At 42.3% G+C, this 26,195-nt stretch overlaps 1 protein-coding gene across 1 annotated transcript in view; it reads right to left on the bottom strand.

Annotated features, from left to right (window-relative positions):
• The window catches only part of egfem1 (EGF-like and EMI domain containing 1), a 46,683-nt gene extending 20,693 nt beyond the window's left edge, over window positions 1–25,990 (bottom strand). The window contains exons 1-15 of the mRNA XM_028962083.1: window positions 25,838–25,990; window positions 24,230–24,364; window positions 22,489–22,598; window positions 21,665–21,769; window positions 10,714–10,836; window positions 9,884–10,006; window positions 7,179–7,304; window positions 6,964–7,086; window positions 5,680–5,802; window positions 5,213–5,350; window positions 4,017–4,139; window positions 3,796–3,918; window positions 3,250–3,426; window positions 2,849–2,980; window positions 198–326 (exon numbers count right to left, since the gene is read on the bottom strand). Of these exons, the coding sequence (XP_028817916.1) occupies window positions 198–326; window positions 2,849–2,980; window positions 3,250–3,426; window positions 3,796–3,918; window positions 4,017–4,139; window positions 5,213–5,350; window positions 5,680–5,802; window positions 6,964–7,086; window positions 7,179–7,304; window positions 9,884–10,006; window positions 10,714–10,836; window positions 21,665–21,769; window positions 22,489–22,598; window positions 24,230–24,364; window positions 25,838–25,932 (1,885 nt within the window). The 5' untranslated portion in view covers window positions 25,933–25,990. The remainder of the gene's footprint in view (window positions 1–197; window positions 327–2,848; window positions 2,981–3,249; window positions 3,427–3,795; window positions 3,919–4,016; window positions 4,140–5,212; window positions 5,351–5,679; window positions 5,803–6,963; window positions 7,087–7,178; window positions 7,305–9,883; window positions 10,007–10,713; window positions 10,837–21,664; window positions 21,770–22,488; window positions 22,599–24,229; window positions 24,365–25,837) is intronic.
• Between the last annotated feature and the right edge of the window lie 205 nt (window positions 25,991–26,195).

Below are 26,195 nucleotides of genomic sequence, written 5' to 3'. Positions count from 1 at the left end.
TGGAAAAATGTGTAAGATGCAGGATACTGTAGCTACTGATGCAAAAAAAATGTATAAAGAAAAGATGTGAACGACCAGGGAAATTGGGAAGACGTCTGTTCGGACAAGAGAGGGACACATGTGAAATGAGAGAAAAGAAAGAGGCAGAGTGAGGACGAGGAAGGTACAGAGAAGCAATGAAAAAAGGGTTCTCACACCATTCTCACAGAGCTGCCCTGAGACCCCCGGAGGGCAGCGGCAGAGTCCAGTTACCGGGTCGCAGTGTCCCCCGTTCTGACATGAACACACACTGTTACAGCCCACACCAAACGAGCCCTGGGGACAGGCTGAGACAGACAGAGAGACGGGACATTGTGTTAATGTGCACTAGGCAGAAGTTGACCCTATTCCAGGTAACCTGGTTCAGTTTCATCATACTTCACTAAACTTTAAGACGAAGTGTACAGAAAATTCCGCTCTGATGGAAAGGAGCTTTCACCATCCACGTAGCCTGTAGCCTGCCTCTGAATCACAGCCTCCAAACATCTCACCACAACTCACACACCATTGCTGTTTCTACATAGATGCAATCACTTCAGTTTTCACGGCCAATAGTGACAGAGCTGCAAGTTTTGGAACCCAGTGCAGCAGTGGCTCCCTTTCTTGTCCAGTTTATGTGATTGCCAAGATTTTCAGCTTTCTAAGCGTTCTTTGCTGCTTTAGGTTTCATTTCAGATAGCTTTAAAGAAACCCAAGAAAATACAGACTAGAATCACAAACTACATGTGTGAAATCACTCTATGACTGACACACACACACACACACACACATCTATTAATCAACCTGTTTCCACTCCCTTGATGGGAATTTCCTATTTCCTGGAGTCCCTCCAGAGGAAGAACAGATTAAAAAAAAGATAAGAAGGCAAGTAAAGAGAGTAGGGCTGCAACCAACGATTATTTTAATAATCGATTAATCTGTCGATTTTTTTTATTAATTGTAGAATCGGATAAAAAAAACAAAAAACAAGAAAAGCATTCATTTCCAACCCTTTATTCAAAAACAGAACCAAAATCTTTAGAAAGTGCACAAACATGTTGCTCCTTGAGCTGTTATAATAATAAAATAAAAATGGACTAACACAAAAAAACATACACATGTATGCTTTACATCTGCCAAATAGAGACTTTTTTTAAATAAAGTGCCACCTGACCTGCCAGAACGATAAATAATTCATAAAAAAATAAAGAACAATACAAATCAGAAACTTTTACAGGATTTGTTTGAATGTCAGAACTTGTTCTCTACACTACACTGCAGATGCACACACTCACAAACTCTCACACTGACACACACACACTGCAAAAAATGCTTTTCTAACTTAGTAGTTTTGTCCTGATTTCAGTCCAAATCTCTAAAAAATCTTAAATCAAGATACATTTACTAGACACATGAAATAGCATAAGAAATTATGTCTTGTTTTCTGATAAAACATCTCAGAATTAAGTGATTGTTTGTTTAAAACAAGCAAAATTATCTGCCAATGGGGTAAGAAAACTAATCTCAATGAGATATAATCTCAAACAGAAGTTTAAAGCAACACTTAATTTTCTCATTTTTCTTGTCTAGTAATCTTGATTTAAGATTTTTAGATTTTTGGACTGGAAACGAGACAAAATTACTAGGTAAGAAAAGCTTTTTTTGCAGTGTAGCTATACATGACAACAGATTGTCATGTAGTAGCCTAATGGATAACACACTCGCCTTTGAACCAGAAGACCCGGGTTCGAATCCCACTTACTACCATTGTGTCCCTGAGCAAGACACTTAACCCTAAGTTGCACCTGGGAGACTGTCCCTGTAACTGCTGATTGTAAGTCGCTCTGGATAAGGGCGTCTGATAAATGCTGTAAATGTAATGCAAAGTAACTATAGCACCCCTGCTTTACTACTGTTATTAACTTTGTTGCACTAACGCTAACTTGTCATGCTTGTCAAGCTGGATGACGGGTAAACATTTACATTTATAGCATTTACCCTTATCCAGAGCAACTTACAATCAGTAGTTACAGGGACAGTCCCCCTGGAGCAACTTAGGGTTAAGTGTCTTGCTCAGGGACACAATAGGCGAGTCGTCCACGTGGAGACGCAGAGTCCGAACGCTGTTTCATCCCCCCTCCACACCTGTAGGTGGCGTTGTAAGTCCTCGTCTAGTTCTCCTCCGCGGCGAGTTAAACACCAGCACCAGGGACATTACGTTCCTCACTTCAAAACGGAACAAAAGTAGGATTCTGTAGTGACTTACCCTGCTGCTGAACTCCCTTCTTCCTCCTCAAACACTCCAACATGTTTGCGTTTCAGGTGCTGGATCATTGCCGTGGTGCTCCCGTGCCGTGCCATGTTGCTTTTGCATATTTTCGCCCAGATTTCTCTGCCTCCGCCATGTATCTGTCCTCTACCTCCGCTCGTTTTTTTTTATTTTTGCTCCGCGCTGTCTATGAGGCGCCAAACTCTCCTAGCATCTGTGCGCGAGAGAGACCGAGTGTGTTCACTCCGCTCCGCGCTCAAATAAAGTTTTTTTTTTAATAATCAAACGTCTCCGCGTCACGCGACATAAAGAATCGATTAGGAAATTAGTTGCCAACTCTTTTAGTAATCGATTTTTAGCGATTCAATCGATTCGTTGTTGCAGCCCTAAAAGAGAGGAACAAGTTGCAAATCCTATTAATTATTATTAACCATTTAAACTTCACAGAACACAGGAGCAACATTTCTTCTTCGCTACTTTCCAGCGAGTGAGCGTGAAACCAGTGTTTGTGGCTGTTCTCAGTTTGAATACATGTCTAGAGGTCTGGGAGAAATGGCACACCATCATTACAGACGACTCCGGTCCAGCCGGGGGCGCAGTCACAGCCATCTCTGTTCTCCGAACACACGCCTCCATTATTGCAGTCCTCACAGCTCAGGGAGCAGTCCTGTCCAAATGCTCCGTCCACACACACTAAAACACACACAGAGAGACAAAACACGTACAGTACATACAAGAACACACATCTATTAAGCCTAGCTGTGGTGTGACAGTGAGAACATGCAGACAGAAGCGCTATAGCTTTGAATGGTGACACAGTGGGGACTCAGCACGTCACTAAAACAGTGGACAATATTAAACAGAATGTAGCACACACTGCCACTGTGCACAGTGAAAGTGAATCTGTGTGTGTGTGTGTGTGTGTGTGTGTGTGTGTGTGTGTGTGCAGGAGACAGCTGTACCTATCTGGTTATGCAATCTGAACTCTTCCCTGTGCAGAAAAGGGCCGTGCCGGCCTGCGGTGTAGTGCAGAAACTGTGGCTGTCTTCGAAACAGAAGCTCAGGCAAATGCAGAACCTCCAGCTCATCATCGTCCTCTTCCTCGCCCAGCTTCTCCTCCAGGTCACTACCATACAGAGCTGCAGAGGAGCGCGTCCAGAAAATGATCTAATGTTTTCATCAAACTCATACAACCAAAACTATCACAATAATTGTTTGTATGTGAATGCACTCCAGACACAATTATGCTTACATACACTGCTGTAGAAAAAAATGAAGGTAATCTAGAAACATTCCTGTTTTATGACGCAATCGAACCCACATTAAATACTACTAAGATCCTTGAAAATGGTTTTCTAATGAAATTCTAATTTAAATGGCCTAACTTGCATTAGTGAGCACAGCATTCCACTAGAATGCAAAGGCTGATAATGAGCCATTTTCAGCAAACAGTCATTTATTACACAAACACAAATATCCCAAAATGACATACAAACACACACACTCACGTAGGCAGGAGTGCCGGTCATAGTCCAGACGAAATCCAACCTTGCAGAAACACTCATACGACCCCAAGGAATTCACACAAGAGTGACTGCAGCCTGACGTCTCCAGCGAACACTCATCTATATCTGCAGGACCAAACACACACACACAGTTCCTTTACATTTACTGTTCTCAGATGTACGCACCCACAAGCACCCTCGTGCAGAAAGACACACTGTCTCACCATCACATCCACAGCCGTCGGCGTTGAGAATGAGTCCCGCGCGGCAGTTACACTCATAGCCCCCTGGGTAATTCTCACAGTAGTGACTGCAGCACGCCTCGCCGCTCTCACACTCATCACTGTCTGGGAAATGACACGTTACCAAAGCTTCCAAATCCCGATTAACAATCTCACTCATGATAGCCTGGCTTACAGCAGTCACGACACACAGGGTTCAAAGGGCACAGTGGTAAGGAATAGAGAAGGTTTTACAGCCAACAATAGGGTATTAATACTTTCAATCAGAGTAATGAAACAAATATATAGTAGGACAGGAATTAAGAAGAGGTAAGAATAATGAATTCATACGGCAAACACAGGTAACACACTTAAAATCAGCAAAGATCCCAACTAAAACCAGGGCTGCATCCAAAACAACACCTTGTTCATGTACATTTAAATTTACAGCATTTATCAGACGCTCTTGTCCAGAGCGACTTACAATCAGTGTGTTACCCACTAGGCTACTACCACCTACTACCCCTTGTTCACTATAGAGTCCAATATACTGTGTAGGGAACAAGGCATGGGTGGTAGTAGCCCAGTGGTAATACACTTGCCTATGAACCAGAAGACCCAGGTTCAAATCCCACTTAGTACCATTGTGTCCCTGAGCAAGACACTTAACCCTGAGTGTCCCTGTAACTACTGAATGTAAGTTGCTCTTGATAAGGGCGTCTGATAAATGCTGTAAATGTAAAGCACATGATGTAAGTACATGATTAATTTTTTTGCACATAAAACAAATATAACATCAGTATGCCTGTTAAGTTATTATGTTGATTGTAAGTTATTCCTGTGGACCTGTGATAATGACATTGACCCATAGATAGGGGTGACACATGTCCCTTAAAATAGGGATTTTTCCCGTATTTAACAATTAAATTGTTTGTCCTACTTTTAGTTAATCCGCAGCATCATCCCATCTTAATGGAGGCATGGGTAGTCGTTCTGCATGAAATGTAGCAACCCTACCCATGAACGGACATTTGCCAGCAGTCATGAGCCCACTTTTTTAAATGATGATGAATATTAACACGATTAACCCTGTGCAAATATTGTAGGTACTACGCTAACATGTTCATGAAAGGCTTTGGAATGAATGAATACTGAAATGAAACTTATTGATTGCAGTTTGTATTTAGCAGGAGGTCTACCTATGCAGGTCTTCCTGTCTTCAGAGAGCTGGTAACCATGGTTACAGGAGCAGACTGGGCCATTGGTAGAATGGTCACAGTGGTGGGAACAGCCGCCATTGTGCTTCTCACAGCTGTCGACAATCTCCATTTCTATACCTGTGAACGTACTGTGCGTTAAATGCTCAGCTTACCAAGTACTGAATAGGAAGGAATTTTTAACATACTATATATTTATACATACTAAATATTCATGAACTAATACTACATTTGTCATAACCAGTGTCTAACTCACCTTTGAACTCACAATGCTAAATGATTCCTTTTAGCATAGGCTTATGCTGAGGCTTGTTATAATAGTCCAGCAGCGTATATTGATGTGACTATTTTATGTGCAACAAAGTAGAAATTGATGATAAACCAGGCAATATGTGTTGTCTCAGTATATTATTGCTTGCGTGTATGTGTGTCCATGCATTTCAACTTACGGTAGCACTGTCTCCCATCTGCTCCAAGCTCAAAGCCAGGGTTACACACACACCTAAATGATCCTGGTATGTTCACACAGCCATGACTGCAGTGACCACGCCCACTGGAACACTCATCTATGTCTGTAAAAAAGCAATCAACCAAGAGCTTATACACTAACCCTAATCATATACACCTCTGCTCTCTTATTTCTTATTTGAGTCCCAAATTTCGGAGACGGAATCCTTCCAAGGATGCACCTTAACACTAGAACTCCCAGAGAGGGGACATTTGGCCCTATCCCCCTAGCTCTACCAGAGAGGGGGGGTTTACATAATATCCTGGATCATGCGTGAACGGGTTGCCTTTGTTCTGCAAATGTGGCAATTTGCAGGCCATCAGTTCATAGACAGACACGTCCCAATCTGCTTCCATCTTGCGACCATGCTCAACTGTACATTGTTTTATAGTGTGAAGGATATCCCAACTCATCAAAAACAAGAAGCTCTGCAAGCGATTTTTGACAGTTCTTCTGACTTCTTCTGTTGGCTCTCCATCACATGTATATGTTTCCAGTTGACTGTGAGGGAGCGGCCTCCCTACTTCTTCAACCCACACTGAGTATCTTTTGCCGTCTCATACTTGGAGTCTTTCTGTGTGGGCTGTGTCTCCAGACCTTTCTTCTTTGGAGGAGTTCTACTCTCTAACACGGAACACATCTCATCACCTGAAGACACGTCAGAGTCTGAACTCTCTTGCAAGTGAATGGATACTTCCCTGCCATCCGAGTTACAGGAGTCCATGTTTTGCAGCAGAGCCACAGCCTCTGGAGCAGCGTCATCTATTGCCATCTTTGCGGCTTGTTCATACCCATAAGTTCTTGAAGATTGTGAAATCCAGATTGTGAAATTCTTTCAGTACACCATAGTCTACTTGTCACCATCGCCTTGTTTGCATTTATTAAAATCCCTTTGCACAGGATGCCTTGCTTCTCTGCCTCCTTCCCTCACCAACATCGATATGTGATACAACCAGAAAAAGCACAGTACTAACATGGACATCTCCACCTAAGTGCTACACATCCCAGAACAAGGAATGGCCAAGCTGAACTATAGAATAATAGAATAGTGGATTAAAATGTTGATCTCTACAACACAATAATTTAGCATGTAGCACAACAGCATATTAATAGTTCTAGTGCATAGAAGGAATTATGGTTCTTAGTGATACCAATGTTGCCATGCAGTAGGTTAATCAAGATGTGATTTAGGGTTTAGTGTGTGCACAAAGGAGAGAAACTTTACCTTCACACCTCCTGTGATCAGAGTTCAGTGTGTATCCCACTCTGCAACTGCACTCCACCTGTCCATTTATGTTGCTGCACAACTGCTCACAGCCTCCATTAGCCTGGATGCAGGGATCCTTTACTGCAAACACACACACACAGTTACCATCCACCAATAGCCAGTACACAGTCTATTTAACTACACAAACACACAGATGGGTCTTTACTACTCACACTTGCACTGTTTTCCATCACTCCCCAGCTGGTAGTCATGGTGACACTCACACTTGAACTGATCGTTCCCCAGATCCACACACCTGTGTTCACAGCCACCATTCTTCACTGCGCAAGAGACAACCGCTGCAGAACAAGCACACATGTACAGGTGAGATTTACAGTGAGTGTGTGTGAGTTCATACACACGTGAACAAAATTGTTGGTACCCTTCAGTCAATGAAAGAGAAACTCAAAATGGTCACAAAAATAACATGAATCTGACAAAAGTAATAATAAATCAAAATTCTATGAAATTTAACTAATAAAAGTCAGACATTGCTTTTCAACCATGCTTCAACAGAATTATAAAAAAAATAAACTCATGAAACAGGCCTGGACAAAAATGATGGAACCCCTAGAAAAGACTGAAAATAATGTGACCAAAGGGACATGTTAATCCAAGGTGTGTCCACTAATTAGCATCACAGGTGTCTACAATCTTGTAATCTGTCAGTGGAACTATATATAGGGCTCCAGGTAGTCACTGTGTTGTTTGGTGACATGGTGTGTACCACACTCAACATGGACCAGAGGAAGCGAAGGAAAGAGTTGTCTCAGGAGATTAGAAAGAAAATTATAGACAAGCATGTCAAAGGTACAGGCTATAAGACCATCTCGAAGCAGCTTGATGTTCCTGTGACTACAGTTGCACATATTATTCAGACATTTAAGATCCATGGGGCTGTAGCCAACCTCCCTGGGCGTGGCTGCAGGAGGAAAATTGATGACAAATCAAAGAGACGGATAATACGAATGGTAACAAAAGAGCCCAGAAAAACTTCTAAAGAGATCCAAGGTGAACTTCAAATCATTAAAAAGCCAGACTGGAATTTTCCAAACTACAGGGAGAATGTCCTATGGACAGATGAGACAAAAATGGAACTTTTTGCCAAGGCACATCAGCTCTATGTTCACAGATGGAAAAATGAAGCATATCAAGAAAAGAACACCGTCCCTTCTGTGAAACATGGAGGAGGCTCTGTTATGTTCTGGGGCTGCTTTGCTGCATCTGGCACAGGGTGTTTTGAATCTGTGCAGGGTACAATGAAATCTCAAGACTATCAAGGGATTCTAAAGAGAAATGTGCTGGCCAGTGTCAGAAAGCTTGGTCTCAGTCGCAGGTCAACAGGACAATGGCCCAAAACACACAGCTAAAAACACCCAAGAATGGCTAAGAGGAAAACATTGGACTATTCTAAAGTGGCCTTCTATGAGCCCTGACCTCAATCCTATTGAGCATCTGAAACATGCCGTCTGGAAAAGGCTTCAAACCTGAGACAACTGGAGCAGTTTGCTCATGAGGAGTGGGCTAAAAAATAACTGCTGAGAAGTGCAGAAGTCTCATTGAGCGTTACAGGAATCGTTTGATTGCAGTGATTGCCTCAAAAGGTTGTGCAACAAAGTATTAAGTTAGGGGTACCATCATTTTTGTCCAGGCCTGTTTCATGAGTTTATTTTTTTTAATAATTCTGTTGAAGCATGGTTGAAAATCAATGTCTGACTTTCATTGGTTAAATTTCATAGAATTTTTATTTATTATTACTTTTGTCAGATGAAAGTTATTTCTGTGACCATTGTGAGTTTTTCTTTCATTGACTGAAGGGTACCAACAATTTTGTCCACGTGTGTATACAACCCCAAATCTGAAAAAGTTGGGACAAGGTGGAAAAGGTGAATAAAAAAAAACAATCAGTAATTCACACATTTCCCTGAACATTTATTTCATTGCAGACAGTACGAACACAAGATAATTCATGTTTTTTAGGTCAACATCATTTGCTTTGTAACTAAACATCCATTCTTGCCATTCAGGCTGGCAACACATTCCAGAAAAAGTTGAGGTGGGGGCGATTCAGGGGTAGTAATGAGGTATAATAACTAAATAATGATGTTAAAATAATAATTAAATGTTAACAGGTGACTGCAATCTTCATTTGCCAATTTGCCACCGAGTGCAGGCAAAAATCTTTGAAATGCTGAAGAAAAATGTTTCTCAAAGAAAGACAGGAAGAGATTTGGACATTCCTCCCTCTACAGTGCATAAAATAGTCCAAAGAATCAGGGAATCTGGAGAAATTACCAAGGGCACAAACCTACACTGAATGGCCGTGATCTCCGAGCCCTCAGACGGCACTGCATTAAAACCGTCATTCATCAATAAGTGAAATAACCGCGTGGGCTCAGGACGACTTCAGGAAGTCACTCTCAAGCACTACGGTATGTAGTTACATTAGGAAATGCCAGCTAAAACTGTACTGTGCCTAAAGGAAGCCCTACATAAATAGTGTCCAGAAGTGCCGTCGACTTCTCTGGGCTTGGAGGCATCTGGGATGGCCTGCATTGTCTTTTTTTCACATCTTTTTCGGAAGAAATGGACGCCATGTGCTGCCGACCAAAGAGGAAAAGGATCATCCAGACTGTTACCAGACACAAGTCCAAAAGCCAGGGTCTGTCATGGTATGGGGTTGTGTAACTTGCACTTCTGCGATGGCACCGTCAATGCTGAGAAGTATATCTGCCTTCAAGACGATGTCTCAATTTGAGGAAAATGTATTACTTTTTGTATTTTTTTTTATTCACATTTTCCACCCTGTCCCATCCTTTTCTGAAGTGGGGATGTAAAATCACGTGGAAAAAAGCATGCTGTAAGAGTTTGTACTTACAGATGCAAGTGCGAGCATCTGAGTGCAGGCGGTATCCTTCACCACACTCACAAAGGAAAGACCCGGCTGTGTTCACACATGCCTGCTGGCAGCCGCCATTCAGCTCCTCACACTCGTCCACATCTTCACAGTCAGGCAGAAAAAGAACACTACGTACAATCACACACACTCCAGTGCAATCACGCACACACAAAAAACACTGACAATCATATTCGCTAGACAGAACCCTGCCTTACCGACTGAATTCTGGGAATTCTGCAGAAGCTGAGCTCATCTACAAGACTTCAAAAAGCATTTGTCCAAACATTACTGCTCCCTGACAATTCCATGGTTAGTTAGTTAAATTGGTTTAGACTGCACTAAACCCTTCTTTTACCCTGCTACTGGTTTACTGATCCATACACACGTGCACTTTGTTATATCTTTCTAACTAGAAACTAGTTAACTAATAACAACTAATGTATATAATGAAATAAGTACATCTCTAGTCTCTGTTATATTTTTAGAACTAAGTCATTGCAGAAAATACTCTGGTAATGTTTGTAGCGGTGTGCTTTTGGATGTGGGTGAGGTGTGGCCGTGTTGTCATGACTTCAGGACCAGAGGGTGACGGGGGATAGTCACAACTCAACAGGTCAGATATACTTGGATGTCCTTGACGCTCGCGCATGCAGGCTGACAACAGTGTAATCACGTCACAAAATTCATGTACTACACAAAGCAGTATGGCGGCACACAGCAGTTATGTCGGTAATATTGGTAATGAAAACCACTGGAGCAGGTCGTGCGTGTGCTTTCTTCTCCAGGCTCTAGGAGGCGCCTTTTCTCACCCATGCAGGCTTTGCCATCATCTGCCAGCCTGCTGCCCTCTGGACACTTGCAGTAGAAGCTGCCGATGGTGTTGCAGCAGGACCCCTCACAGCCACCGTTAGCGTTCTCACACTCGTTTGCATCTGTGGAGAAGTAGGGGAGGAATTTTAAGTGCCGCGCACCTACAAAAAATGCACTCAAAAATACTGAAACAAATTCTGTAATTCAGAGATACACATAGAAAAAGGGCCAATAAACAACACACAATTATGGTATTTATCAGATGGCCTTATCCAGAATAACTTACAATCAATAGATACCGGGACAGCCCCCTGGAGGCGCTCAGGGACACAATGATATCAAGTGAGGTTTGAACCTGTGCCCTTCTGGTTCATAGACAAGCGACCCCTTGGCTCGTAAATGTAAGACATGTCGTGGACAAACTAAAGCATGGCAGAAAACATCAGCAAATCCCAAATCCCCAAGCTTTTCACAATCATGTCTCAGTCAGTAAAACAGTGTCATCATGTCCGTGTGCTGTGTGTGACGGGCCCCTCTCTGATGGCTTTCCCACATGAACAGCCCAGTGGGGGCTAGAAATGGGGAGTTTGTAGATAGTGTCCATCCCAGACCCGACTCCATGCATACCAAGTCCAGATGCACGTGATTAAGGGCGCTGAGCATGGTACCCACCTACAGCCAGAGCCAATCAGGCATGGTTAGCAGCTTTCATGTGTGTGTGTGTGTGTGTGTCGCCATTTATATGTGTTTAGGGTTTTGTGTGTGTCTGAAACGACTTCCAGCTCTTTTTGCTCTTTGCCTCCATCTGTTCTGCTTCCTCTGCTGTGGAGTTGCCTCAGGCTCCCACCACATTCTGTCTGTGGCTCCTTACAGATTACCTGAGTGTGGGCATGTGAGTGTGTGTATATACACACCATACATACAGTACACAGCGTACTTCCCTCACTAGTGAATTACAGTTTATTCCTGTGGGAGGCGGCCAATTTAGAGGCACATCTAAAAATCACCACCATGGAATTTAAGTCATTTACAGATACTTTAGTAGGTTAATGTCATTAGAAAAACCAGAGTCAAGAACGTTTTCCTGATGCAGGAATCACGTGGCTCTTTCAATTTACTGTATCATTTTGATTTCACAATTTAAGGATTGTGTGGCTTTATGGGTACAACTATACTATCCATTAATGTACATTGTAATGTACATTGTTGCTCATGGACAAAATTAAATCCTAACTGCATTGTTTACAGGTTGTTTCTATTGTATTTGTTAATGTAAAAGTCTACTTTGTTATTATGTACTTTCCTGTCCTCGATCTAAACCTTACTGTACTGTCTTCAAACTGCACTGTGGTCCTGAACACATGCAGCATATGGATGACAAGCCTACTAAACGTGACTTGATGTGTCACTGTCACCTTCCCTTCCTTTCCCTTGGTCTCGGACATAGCGGTCTAGATGGGAAAAAAGTGCATTTTCACAGAACAGTATCAGTATTTATTACTCAACTAATTTCAAATGCACCCAGTCAGATGCCTCTATTTTAAAACCGAAACAATGTGTACATTTTCTCAACAGACACAATCCACACACATCATACACATCACATCACAAAGAAATGTCCGGAGATGTCTGCCCAGTTTGTAGAACCACCTTGACGGCAGCTGGGACAACATCTGCATTCACCAGGTATCTAAAGTAAACTGAAGTGATTGTCACATGTGATACACAGCAGCACAGCACACGATGCACACTGTGAAATTTGTCCTCTGCATTTAACCCATCACCCTGAGTGAACAGTGGGCAGCCATGACAGGCGGTGCTTTGCTCAGTGGCACCTCAGCGGCACCTTGGCGGATTGGGATTCGAACCGGCAACCTTCTGATTACGGGGCCGCTTCCTTAACCGCTAGGCCACCACTGCCCACTGCCCATGGAGAGAAAGCACCATGGAGAGAAAGATAACTAATTACAAGATAGTTTACTAGATCTGCGTTTCTTATCAATGATGAGGAAAAACTGTAAAGAATGTTGTGTATGCATGCCAAGTACAGTCGTCGGTTCGGGCAGGGAGAAATTTTGTTTTTTACTAGATCGCTAAATTGTTATAAAAGTAAATTATTTTATTGTACTTGAGGGGCTCCATACATTACTCTTTGTGAACCAGCACTGCCTTATTAATGTTAATTTCATGAATTTGCTTGAAGAAAATGGATTTAAGAGTTTCAGTGAACATTTGACAGCAAAATGTCCATTGTCTTCAATTCAAAAGCAACGGATATAGCCATTATATAGTCATATTCATAGCTTACCCGAGGCCTCTGTCCCTGGAGAGACATGGAGACAATATACAATATGAATATGGTTATAGAACAGGATTGCTGAGAATATAATTTTTCAACAGGTCTCGTAACTATGACAGATTTGAAATGAGAGACATATGGGTAATACAATTGAAAGGATAACATGAATTTAAATTTTAACGAGTAATGAGGCTTGACAGTAATACTTTTTTTCTCAACAGTTGATCTCAGAAAAGTGATGTTTCTGTTTTTGGTCTTGTCTTGCCATAGTGTGTCTTGGTCTCAGTCAGGTCTTGGTCTTGTTACCCCTGAATCTCAGCAAGTCTTGGTCTTGGTACCCTCCAGTCTTGGCAATGTCTTGGTCTCGGTTTAGGCAGTCTTGACTACAACACTAACAAATAGCAGCAGCATTCCACAGGAAGTCCCGTATGTTTGGGATCATCATTATGTAGGAATTCTGAGACTTTACAGCAGCAGTGAGGGGTCACAGTGGAAGAAAAGGAAACCAAGGGATTCATTCTCTCATCAGTGAATGAGTGTGTTTTTTCTTTCTGTGATGTCTTCTAAGTTTCTGTTTGTGTTCAGTTTGTGTGTGCACATGTGTCTATTTTAGAGTAGAGTGCTGTCAGTTTGATTTTAGTCTAGTTTTTAGTCAATGAAAACTGATGACATTGAAATGACTTTATGAATTTTAGTCAATGAAAATTGTATTTTTAGTAATGCAATCCTATTAAACCCAGTCAATATAGTACAAGACCCAAATTAGTAAAACCCACATAATTAAAACAAAGGTAATCTGTCGCCCCAACAGGCGTTCACCGCCCTCAAACAGAGGTTCACCTCAGCCCCCTTCCTTGTTCACCCTGATCCGCTGCCATCCTTCATAGTAGAAGTAGATGTAGATCAGACCTTGAAGTGAGGGTAGTCCTGCCCCAGTGCACCCAGAGGGATAAGAAGCTACATCCTAGCACATTCTTCTCCCAGTGCCTTGACCTGGCCAAACGAAATTACGACGTGGGGCAGCAGAGAGCTGCTGGCTGTCAAACTGGAGCTGGAGGAGTGGTGTCACTGGCTGGAAGTGGCCACACACCCGTTTATGGTCCTCACAGATCACAAGAACCTCGCATATATCTGTGAGGCCTGTCGACTCAACCCCCTTCAGGCGTGCTGGGCCTTGTTTTTCGTCAGGTTCGATTTTGCCCTGTAAAACTGACCAGGCACCAAGATGCCTTCTCCCAACAACACAGCCCCCCGACACAGGGACTTCATCATAACCCCCATCAGGAACAAAAACAAACCTTAAGGCGTGTGTCTTGTCAACAGGAACGAAACTGCAAGTTGTCTTATTCACATTAATGCAGCCGCCATGACCGGTGGCAGCCTACTGCTTTTAACAGGTCCTGATGGCTCCAGCTCCAAAGGAACCAGCTGAGAGCCATCAAGGCCTGCTAATCAGGAACATGATTCACTGCCAGTACTTCAGGCGAAAGTTTGAAACAAACTGCCACATAAAATTGAGAATGTGCATTACTGCCTACTTCGTGCCTGAAAAACATAACACAACTCGAGTCAATTGCATCAGGGCACACCAAAATTGTAAACTCTATCACATAAATACATCTTATAATCATTAAAAAATCAATTACTACCTTTAAAGTTGCGTAACAGTTTGTGCTCAGAGTTCTGGGTTAACGCTCCTAACCCAAGTCAGTGCATCTGGCGGTTCCTCTGGCCGGAAACATAACCGAATTGGAATCGCTCAGAGATCCGGGTTAGCACTACTAATAAGAGTCAGTGCATCCAGCACTTAATTTCCTCCACAGTCGAATCTGAATCACTCAAACAAGCAGGTTTAATTTGCAAAGGACTCATTCTCATCACAAGGCTTTTTACTTTCTTTTAAAAGACGATTCAAACACTTCAGTTGACTCACAGCTGTTGATTTGGAAATACTGACTCACGTGACTCGTGCATCCGAAGAAGGATCCGAGTATTACAGCTCTGTGCGTAATGTGATCTGTGTGTAGCTAACAAAGTTCTAGGTGAACCATAAGGTACAAGTAAACTAAAGTTAAGTAAACGATTGCCCATCATTAAACTGTTAAAATAAGTATAATAAAAAAATTCATGGCCCCTTCATTTAATTTTGGGGCCTGATGCAGGCATGTTGTGTCATAAGCAGGTTAATGATTACTCATCTCTCTTTTGGAAGAGACACGTCCATGTGCACAAAAGTGTACATCCCTTCTACTGCGCCAAGTCATTGTTTGCCAAGCTGTACTGTTCTTCCACAAAACCTCAGAAACCAAGGATGGGTCGCCATTACATCTTTTAAGGCCACACCCACACTTAGTTTCTAAAGTTATGCAGATATTTTAAAAGACCACAAATATGAAACTGGCAGCAAATCCTTCAATAAATGACACTGTCACTCTATATGCCACTTTATCTGTCAAAAGCTACTTATCTACAACAAAAGGGAAAAAACAAAACTTACTTTGGAATCATCAAGAATCTTTTCATAACTTCATCTTTACTCAAAGCCGTCCTCTTACTGAACTCATTATAAGGTCAGACCTGCTGTCCTGAGGCCACCACATTCCCTCCTTCACCCACAAGAGATGTCAGCCTTCATCTCTTTTCCAGGTCAAGGGACCACACGCAGTCTTTGGCCTTCAAATATCCTGAGACCTCTAACCTTGAAACATTAGACCTGGATAATTTATTGCTAATTAAAAGCTGCTAAAAGCGCAAAATGTTTTGAAAAAAAATGAATAATAATGAAATGAATGTATTATAAACTCTCTCTCTGTACCAGTATTTGTTCTTAGGACAAAGTACATCTCAAGTACAAGTACATATCAAGTACAAGTACATTAGGACATCTCTCTCTCAGTCACACACACACACACAGACACACACACCTGTTTGGAACCATGATACTAAACTTTCCTTTTGGCAAGTATGTCACATCCTTTATGTGGATCGGGAGGAGCCCTCTCCTCTATTCCTTAGCCATCCTCAGTGGAGCTAAGCGGAACTCTGGGAGGCTGGCAAAATCATTATGGCCCCTTCAGAGCTCTGGAGCAGAGTGAATTTGCATTTAATTGCCAACTGGTGAATTCAGTTCTAAATTTGAAGGATCTTTTTTACTTCTGCGACTATCCCTTGGGCAGGACCAGTTCTGGGTTACTTTGGAATTTTTAAACTTTGATCCAGTGGACACTGACATTTCATAAAGCTTTTCTCCAGAGCAAAATCCTACATGTTTTTCATCTTTCTATGACACCAAGTTCAAGACCTTCACCATGTTGTTCCACACTGAAAGTCCTTGTGAAAGTGAATAAGCTATGAATAAAGCACAGTGCGCAGTACTCAATAGTAGTAGGCAGATCACAACGCTGTATTGACTGGAATGGACACAAAGATGTCCATCATTTTCTAGAATCTTAGTAAAATATAACAGAGGCTGCAACATTCTGACACACATAGCTCTCAACCTTGACAATGTCCAAGCTAGGCCTTCCAGACCCATGCACACCTCTTTCCCCCAGATCTTCCATTCATTTATTCCTGTGTCTGCAGGACTCACACCGCATCCTTTTCTCCATGGCACAATGACTCAATGAGCTGGGGGTCAAAGGGCAACCACAGAACAGCTGAGATGCTTGGAAAAAGAGCTTCTGTGTGTTGGTGCGTGAACAGCTGTAGAAAGACATGGGGGATAGTGGTGAGGGTACAGCACAATGGCAGCTGAAATGTGGGGTCTTTCGGGGTCACGTTCCTCATGGGGGTTAAAAGCAATGGGATTACTGCACGTCTCTCTCCATGGGCCCGCGAAATGTCCCTCTGAATAAAGCTCTACCCTTAGGAGTGTGGAGCTGTGTCAATGGCCTATGATGAATAGGCTTTGACTGCACAGCTCATTAGACGAAGCTGGCTGGGGGGTTCTGGGAGGGCAGTGTGGTGTAGACTGAAAAGAGGTGTAAAATGAGTCACTGTTCACACCTGACACTTTTTCTGGTTTCATCACAAGTGGTCAGCTCTAAGGCCCCCATGGTGGGGGGGGACATCTGATTTGCTTAGTCCATAGAGATCTGGGCAGCATATGGCCACATTTTTTTCCGCAATGTGTGAATGTGTCCTGGGTCACACTAAAGGACCGCCTTCCCAAATATTGACAACTGTGTAAGCAGACATGCAGACTGACTTGGCATCAAAAGTATCAAAAGACTGCAATGGCATCAAAGTAGATGGCAACATTAATGCTAAAGAAATCAGCACCACAGATAGCTCCCCTTTCATAACTAGGGAGGTAGTAGCCTAGCGGGTCGCCTATGAACCAGGGGGACTGTCCCTGCAACTACTGATTGTAATACATGTCAATAAATGCACTTGATTTTCTAGTGTGAGGACAAACACACCCCAAAATATAAAGAACAACTTATGTGTAGCTTGTTGGTACGCAATTATGTTGTTGTGTAATAGGATCCCGTGCCAATGACTGCCACCTGTCACACACCCTACGTTCTCATTCTGGACCTGCTCATGTCAAACAACTACACAGCCGCTGTTTTGCAGAGCTTCTTGTTTGTGTATAGAGAAGGGAAGGAAGGAAGCTGCCTCCCCAGAAATATTCCTGCCAGGTCTGAGCACAGTCAGTTCCACTTTGACTTCACTTGATGCGGCATATCTCATTTGCTAGTGTGAGATCAGCCGCATGCGAGTGTGTCTGTGTACGTTGTCGGTTTTAGTCTGTATCTGTGGTGCATACTCATTGCTAAAAGGATGTCTAGTTTAAAGCGAGTGTGTGTATGCATGATAGCTGTGGTATAACTTCTGCAGTATAAATCTTCCATGCTGACCCTCGCATGGCTTCCATTTGAAATGCTGATTTATGCCGCAGCAGGACTCAGCAGACTGCCTTTATTTACAGTAGCTTTCAGCAAACCTGAACTCTTCTGTTGCGGTCACATGGTACAGCCTAGCAAATTCTACCACAGTATCTACCAGCACCCAGCAAATCAGTTTCTTCTACATGAGGTACTGTTGCTGTGGTTCGTTCAGTATGATACAAGCAGGTAGCAGGCAAATGTATGTACAGTAGATTTATCCAAAAACAGCACTAGCAATTGTTCTGATAGCTTCCCTGGTAGCAGCATCCCAATGCATGTAAGCAGCATAAAAAAACGATTCTTTCTTTTAAATTATATTTGTATATTTCTTATTATTTATACGTAAAATCAGACATTTCAGAACACACAAATGCATGAAAGGAGGTTGAACGCCACCTTAACACTCCTGTACACAAGCTGGATTCTTGGAAGCTGAGTTGAATTCACTACACTGGGCATATTGAATCAAATTCAAATCAAATCAAATTCAAATTTTATTTGTCACATACACAGTCATACACGGTATGATGTGCAGTGAAATGTTTTTTGCGACTGCTACAGACCACAGTATTGCAAATGTTGCAAGTAAACAATGAACCAATATGCAAATATTGCAAACATAACCAAATATTACACTTTTACTTCTTTAACATAAAATATGTGTAACTGGTAGGGTGAAGGTGTGCAGATGAGTTACAGTTATTTTTCAATGTTTAAAGAAAAGAGAAAAAGAGCCATTAAAAAAAAAAAAGTAAGGTAAAAAGCGCAGAGTCATTTTGTGCAAAGTGGTTTTGTGCAAAGTGATGTGCAAAGTGATTGAGTAAGTCTACTTATTGAGTAAGTCTAACAACGGAACATGTCTGAAGGTGCTGGGTTTCTGTGCAGGTTTGGAACCCAGTATGGCCCAGTGTCTACCACAGCTGGGAAAGAGCTCAGCAGCTCCCAATGAATAAAACACCCTGACTACACCGCAGCCAAACTGCAGCTACAGGAGAGGAACAGCTACTGCTGGCTGACACACACACAGGCATGTATGAATCTTCTTTATATTCCATACCGACTTCCCTTGAAGACCCAGTTCTACACACAAAAAAAACAACAACACACGCCTTAAAGATATCTACGCATATCTAGGAGAAAAAAACTGTAAACTGAGCGGCATGTTTCTTTCCTTCCCTCTCTCCCCCAGTCAGTCCATCTCTTTCTTCTGCACTAATGTTTTACACAGACAACGGTTCACTGTGCTGAAAGCCATGAATGAAAAATGATTTAAAAAAAACAAACTTTGAATTCTTTTTGAGAAACCGGAGACAATAAGAATATAATATTTCATGGTGAGACATGTCTCACATTTGGTCCTGATTCTGCTGTTGCAAGACTATCTTTCTTTATGAATTTTGGTCATTCAAATCAAGGTCTGGATGTTTTACTTTATTTTTAATGGCACATCTGATATTGTAGCTCTTCATTTATATCGGCCATGAACAAAACCCTTTATCAAAACTCATTTAGAAAACAATTATATTTGGTGTCATCAACCAGTATTGTATTTTGTTTTTATCAACCCCAAATGTTAGATCGTTTTCAGAAAAAAAAACATATCTTCCGGCCAATATGCTATTTCCAACAATGTGTCTAAAGTAAATTATACTCAGTAACTGTAGAGGGAGCTGCTGAGCAAACAGCGCTCACAAGTTCACACAGTCAATTGTGTCTGGAAATTAATGCACAAGAATGTTCAGCTCAGTAGATCTTTGTCTTTTCCTTTACTTATGCTTACAATACTTTCTCATTCGTCAAACTCTTTCTTTCCCTCTCAAGTGGCTGCACAACTTCAACACACACTCATATACACGGGTTTGTGGATTGTGGAAAGTATACACATGACATGAGATTTCTCAAGGATCAAACACAGATTGCAGTGAAAACCCAAAAATGGGAAGAATGGGGGGAAATGTGAAAAAGAACGATAACAAACATGGAGATGGAAAGAGGTTGATGACTGACAGCCTTCACACACACTACTTCCTCATTCTGGACTTCTAAACCTGCAATCATCAATATGCCATATGCACAAACAATTTTAAAGATTGTGTATCGTTCTAGTGTCATTATTAATTTATTTAAACTATTCAACTACAATAGAAGAGCATGGACACAGGCAGATCATATACTGAGATACCATATAACCAACAGGACCAATATGAAGGTCAACTGTGACCCTCTCTGAACAATCAACACCCCATTACAGCTGTGTGTAAAATGTGAGTGTGTGTGTGTGTGTGTGTGTAAGATTGCAAGGAGTATGTATTGGAATGAAAATGGAAAAAGCCTGAATTTTAAAAGATCATCTGTAAGATTAGAACAATTAAAAGAAAATGGATGAAAAGCAGTTCCTTTCCTTGTGTTTCATTGTGCTTAGAGGCAGGCTGAGTTCCAAATCCAGCTTATGTTAGACTTAACAAGCACACACAGACCGCGTGTGGACATTTTTATGATGACTGTAACGTTTTCGGTACAAGCAGTGATGCCGTGCTGCATCAGGGAACAGGGATGATTCTACTATCAACAAAAATGCAGAATGCAGAAGTGAATTGAATGTGAAACACAGCACACGTTAACACAACGAAATGTGTCCTCTGCTTTTAACCATCCCCTTTGGTGAGCAGTGGGCAGACATGACAGGTGCCTGGGGAGCAGTGTGCGGGGACCTCAGTGGCTCCTCAGAGGCTTGGGATTCAAACCAGCAACCTTCTGATTACGGGGCCGCTTCCTTAACTGCCAGGCCACCATTGCCCCAAACTTAGAAGGTGTGTGTGTGTGTCTGTCTGTCTCTGTGTGTCTCAGCATTTTTGCGCTGTAGTCAAGAGCAATGAGGTGTCATTCACACACAGACACACACACAAATACAAATATATGCACACACCAAAATGGCAAATTCTAAACATAGTTTTAGTATAACAAAGGCAGTAAAGCAATAACTATACAGACTCTGTGTTGTTTAACAGCCTGTTTGTGAACCCTGCAGTTTGTCACTCCCTCAATTTGACCTTTGACCTATGTACAGAAACGCTCACCCCATAGTGTGAAGCTCCTGTGGCTAACAAGAAAACATCAAAAACCAACTAGCCAACAAACGCTGCAACGCCTGTGTGAAATCCCACACCAGCCGCAGACAGTTGGAGGGTGCAGGGGTGTGAGAAAAGGAAGTGAGGGGCGCAGAGACGTGCACAGAGGGAGGAAAAAAGGGGGACAAGTTGAAGGAAACGTGAATGACTACCCCGCAAATACTTAGAGCTGTTGGGCCTGTTCGCCAGTGTAAGGTCAAAGGTGAACTACATAAATAAATAGGTTAAAAACAAGAAAATACGGCTTGATGGTTACCAGTGTTTCTAACTATTAACTAGTGAGCCCACTCCTGTCCCCTCCTGAATCATGTGAGATTCTGAGTAGACACTGCTATGAAAAGGGTGTTCGGGTCAGTGCCACTGCCACAGGCCGGGGGCAGGCCGGGTGGTAATAGCCTAGTAGCCTATGAACCAGAAGACCCAGGTTCGAATCCCACTTACTACTATTGTGTCCCTGAGCAAGACCCTTAACCCTAAATTGCTCCGGGGGGGACTGTCCCTGTAACTACTGATTGTAAGTCGCTCTGGATAAGGGCGTCTGATAAATACTGTAAATGTAAATGACATTAACCAGTTCTCCACGACACCCAGCTTAATGTGCTTAACCTTTCCACAGTGTGCGACTCACCGTACTGACAGCGTGGTCCCTGAAACCCAGCAGGACACTCACACAACTGCTCCCCGCTTTCAGCACAGCGGCCGCTGTTAAAGCAGGTATCAGCAGAACACACTCCTGTTGACACACACAAACACGCACACAACACAAACACATTGTCATTTGTGTCTTTAAACACCACTGCATATTCTTAACGATTCTCAATGGAGTTAAGATCTGCACTTCAGTCCCGGCAGTGTCATCCCATACACTCAGGTAAGAAAAGATCCATTGATGCAAATGTGTTCAGTCTCTTCAGGTAGTCTAAAGATTCAATTTTATTGCAGCATAATGTTGCTAAACCCTGATTTGATCAACTGAAGCAACATACCTATACTGTACAATCATGTGGAGGCACAGGCATGATCTGAATGATGGGTGCGTCGCTGCATTCACGTCCCTTACTCTTCACATTTTTTATTGCTCCAGAATCCCGAGTGAATAATGTTTATAGGTTTGGATATCCTGTATAAATCCTTTTGCTTTCATTTTGAAAAATAACTGTGATAGAGATGTGACCTCTGAACTGTCACCAATAAAATGAATTTAACAAAATCTTAACACCATAAATGCTTTTATTTTAATCTAAAGTATAATACAGATAAGGCTCACAGGTTCTGGTGAACCACAGATCTACAGCTGAGAAGAAGTGGATGAAAATCGTAGAGCCTTAGTAGAGCCATCAAGCGCTTTTGAACAGTCCAAACCGCCTTGTGGTGCACAAGATCTGCACAAAATGGTTCACAGCAGCAAATCAGAGCGCTCACTTTCATGATGTGAACGAAACACAAACTTACTGTGCAAACAGCCTGTCTCTCCATCCCGCTGGGACCAGCCTGGGCAGCAGCGGTAGACGGTGTGGACGTCCATGCTGTACACCTGCCTGTAGGCTGTGAAATAGCCTGTTCTGTATGGAGGAAGGTGGTGTGAAGACAGAGAGGTCTGTGCAGGACATTCTGTGATGTAGACACTGTATAAGCACCACAAGCTTATACAGTGATTGTAGATAACTACTGATTGTAAGTCGCTCTGGTTAAGGGCATCTGGTAAATGCTCTAGATGTAAAATATAACAGAATTAACCTCAGTTTTTCCTCATTTACCCTTTTCAATATACACTGGGGCAAAAAATTGGCAGCCACCGACCGTGCATGATGTTCCACTTAAAAAGATGAGCGAGATCTGTAATCTTCATCGTAGGTACACTTCAACTGTGATTTTTAAAGAATTTATTTGTATAACAGTGCAGAAAATATGTATTTGGTCAATAAAAAAAGTTCACCTCAATACTTTGTAATGTAACTGTATCTGGTATTGTGGCCCGTTCTTCCATGCAGATCTTCTCAAGAGCTGTGATGTTTTGGGTCTCCCGCTGGTTAGGCCACTCCAGAACCTTGTAATGCTGTTGACGTAGCCACTCCTTCGTTGCCCTGGCGCTGTGTTTAGGATCATTTTGATGTTTACTTCTGGAAGGAGGTTTTTGCCCAAAATCTCATGATACATGGATCTTTTCCTGATCAGTCGTCCTGTCCCCTTTGCAGAAAAGCTGCCCCAAAGCATAACGTTTCCAGCCTCATGCTTCACAGTAGGTTTGGTGTTCTTGGGATGCAACTCAGCATTCTTCCACCTCCAAGCATGAGTTCTATTTTGGTCTCATCTGACCACATAACATTCTCCCAATCCTCAAAATTTAGACAGGCCTGGATATGTGCTGTCTTAAGCAGGGGGACCTATCCAGTGCTGCGGAATTTTAATCCATGACGACGTAGTATGCTACTAATAGGAACCTTTGTTACTATTAACTTGTTATTATCTCTTCAGGTCATTGACCAGTTAGTAGTTCTGGGCTTTTTCCTCACTGTTCAGGATAATTTGTACCCCACAAAGTGGGATCTTGCATGGAGCCCCAGGTCGAGGGAGATAATAATTTCTCCAACAGTTGATCTCTTCTCACCAAGCTGCTTGCCTGTTGTAGACTGGGACGAGCCAGTCTTGTGTAGGTCTACAGTCTTGTCCCTGGTGTCCTTAGACAGCTCTCTGGTCTTGGCTATGGTGGAGGTTGGAGTCTGATTTTTTGAAGGTGTGGACAGGCGTCTTTTATACAGTTAACCAGCTCAAACAGGCGCCATTAATACAGGTAACGAGCGAAGAATAGAAGAAGTAAAAGGTCTGTGAAGGACCAAATTCTTACTTGTTTGTAGGTGCTAAATACATATTTTCTGCACCATTATACAAACAGATACAATGTGATTTCTTGGATTTTTCACATTCTGTCTCTCATAGTTGAAGTGTACCTATGATGAAAATTACAGACCTCCCACATCTTTGGGACAACAGTGGCTCCCAAATACTTTTTTATCCCACTGTATACACTTGTCTGAATGTAAGATTCCGTTTTTGCCTACATTTGGCACATCAAAACCTACACTATTTCACAACATTCCTGTTCATATCAAGCACCTTGTGAATGCTGGCAATAAGTAAAGCCGCAAAAAGCCGCATACATGTGTCTGTGTGTGTGCTTGTGCCTGTTTCTCACCTCCTCTCGTACCCCTCACACCAGCGTGATCCTGAGCAGTCCTGCTTCCACACCTTCACCATGCGAGTGAAGGCCTGCACACATGGCTGCTTCATGCCCAGCATCGCCAGCTCCTGATCTGCACACACGTTAGGCCTGCAGAGAAACACGGATAACACGGAGGGAGTGCTTTTACACAGGGTCTGTTGGGAGGGATCTGTCAGTGTGATCCAGAGTGTCTAAATGGACCCTGTCAAGACCTCTAGGCCTAGAATGCTGTGAGGCCAAACATAAAGAAATAGTGCTTAACACTTTGAGTTTATATTTATTCATGCTTTTCTCTAGTTTAGAGAGAAGAGGATTATGTGTACTGTTATACATAACAGTACACTTATACTTTCATCCACTTTTTTGGGTGAAAATGTGGTAGAAACGAACAGTTGACTTTTACATTTAATTACATGGTCGAAGTAAAAGTGAAGTGATTGTCATTGTGAAACAATGCAGCACAGCACATGGTGACACAATGGGGGGAGCAGTGTGTGGGGACGGTGCTTTGCTCAGAGGCACCTCAGCGGCACCTTGGCGGTTCGGTATTCGAGGATTTGTGCTCATCCAGCGTTACCAATTTTTCTATTGTTAATTTGCTTCTGTGTGGATTAAAAAAAAACATTACTGCGACATGGACGCAACGCTGCACCAACATGTGTCCCTGAGGCTGAACCAGTCACTGCTCACTGAGGTGTTCCAGACCTCCTGCACCATCTGGCCTCAACTGGGATCATGCTGAGATCATTGGAGAAGCCTTTAGAAATGGAAATGTGACCTGACAGATCCTCAAGCCCCTAACATGTACTCAGATTCTACACATGCAGCTTGTCAGTACACCTATATATTAAAAAATATTAGCTCTTTGTCACTTTAATACCGTAAAAATGAGAGCTAATAAAAACACCAGGAAATAGCATCTCTCTGTATTAATAACTATTACACTATTGTTCAAAAGTTTTGAAATGTCTATGATAGAACATTGAGAAAAAATCCACTTGACCAAATTGCTATCCAGATTATTATTAATGTTGAAAATTACTACAGCAAGTTGAAATGGCTGAAAAGATTCAGAAAGATCCATTTTCATAAACAATGATAAAGTGTTCAAAATATCACAAATGAAAAGTCAGTCAAAAGATCTTAAAAGTAAATTGATTATTGGAATTACCTCAGCAAATTCACACATACAATGATTATTTAATTAAAGTAATATGTAAAATAAATTAATTTAGTAATATTTTCTAATGTATTTAAATGATCCTCTACCTTTGAGCAGTAGTGTAATTGCAGATTGACAGATGGGACTTATACATGGGAAACTGTATTCTTGAAGTGAAATATTGTAAAGATTAATTTTTAAATGCACAGTATGATTGTTATCCCCACTTCCCCTTACTGTGCTGCTGTTTTCGTCCCACTGTGTACTATGTAAATGGATGGAATGACAATATAAAGTACGAAATATAAAGTACGAAAGTAATATAATCATGAATTGTACCTGAAACGTTCAACAAGTCCCTAGAAACATGTTAAACTCACGAAAAATAATTCGGAGGCTTTACATCTCATTTTACTCACATGTCTGGCTGTAGCTGAACTCGCCTCGCCGTCTCTGCTGCAGCGGGAAGCGACAGCAGCGCCAAGCAGACGAAGAGTCGCATCGTCCGCCGCATCGGGGGGCCAGAAAGTCGTATGAGATCTGAGCCGCTGCCGCGTCGCTCCTCCACCACAGACCAGACCGGCCCAGAGAGGAACGAGGTCGCTCACGACATGCCGGTGTTGCGGCCGGAGTTGCGGTTCCTCACCCCGCCGCCAGAGGGAGCACCTCACCACGGAATCCATGGCAACGGCAGAAGCGATGTTAATAGCAATCATTTCATTAGAGAATATTGTACGAACGAAAATATGTTACTAGTGTTAATAATAATAATAAAAA

The sequence above is a fragment of the Denticeps clupeoides genome, chromosome 19 (genome assembly GCF_900700375.1).
Source record: "Denticeps clupeoides chromosome 19, fDenClu1.1, whole genome shotgun sequence".
Lineage (NCBI taxonomy): Eukaryota > Metazoa > Chordata > Actinopteri > Clupeiformes > Denticipitidae > Denticeps > Denticeps clupeoides.
Note: the sequence above shows the minus strand (reverse complement) of the source record. Positions and strands in the feature narration are given on the sequence as shown.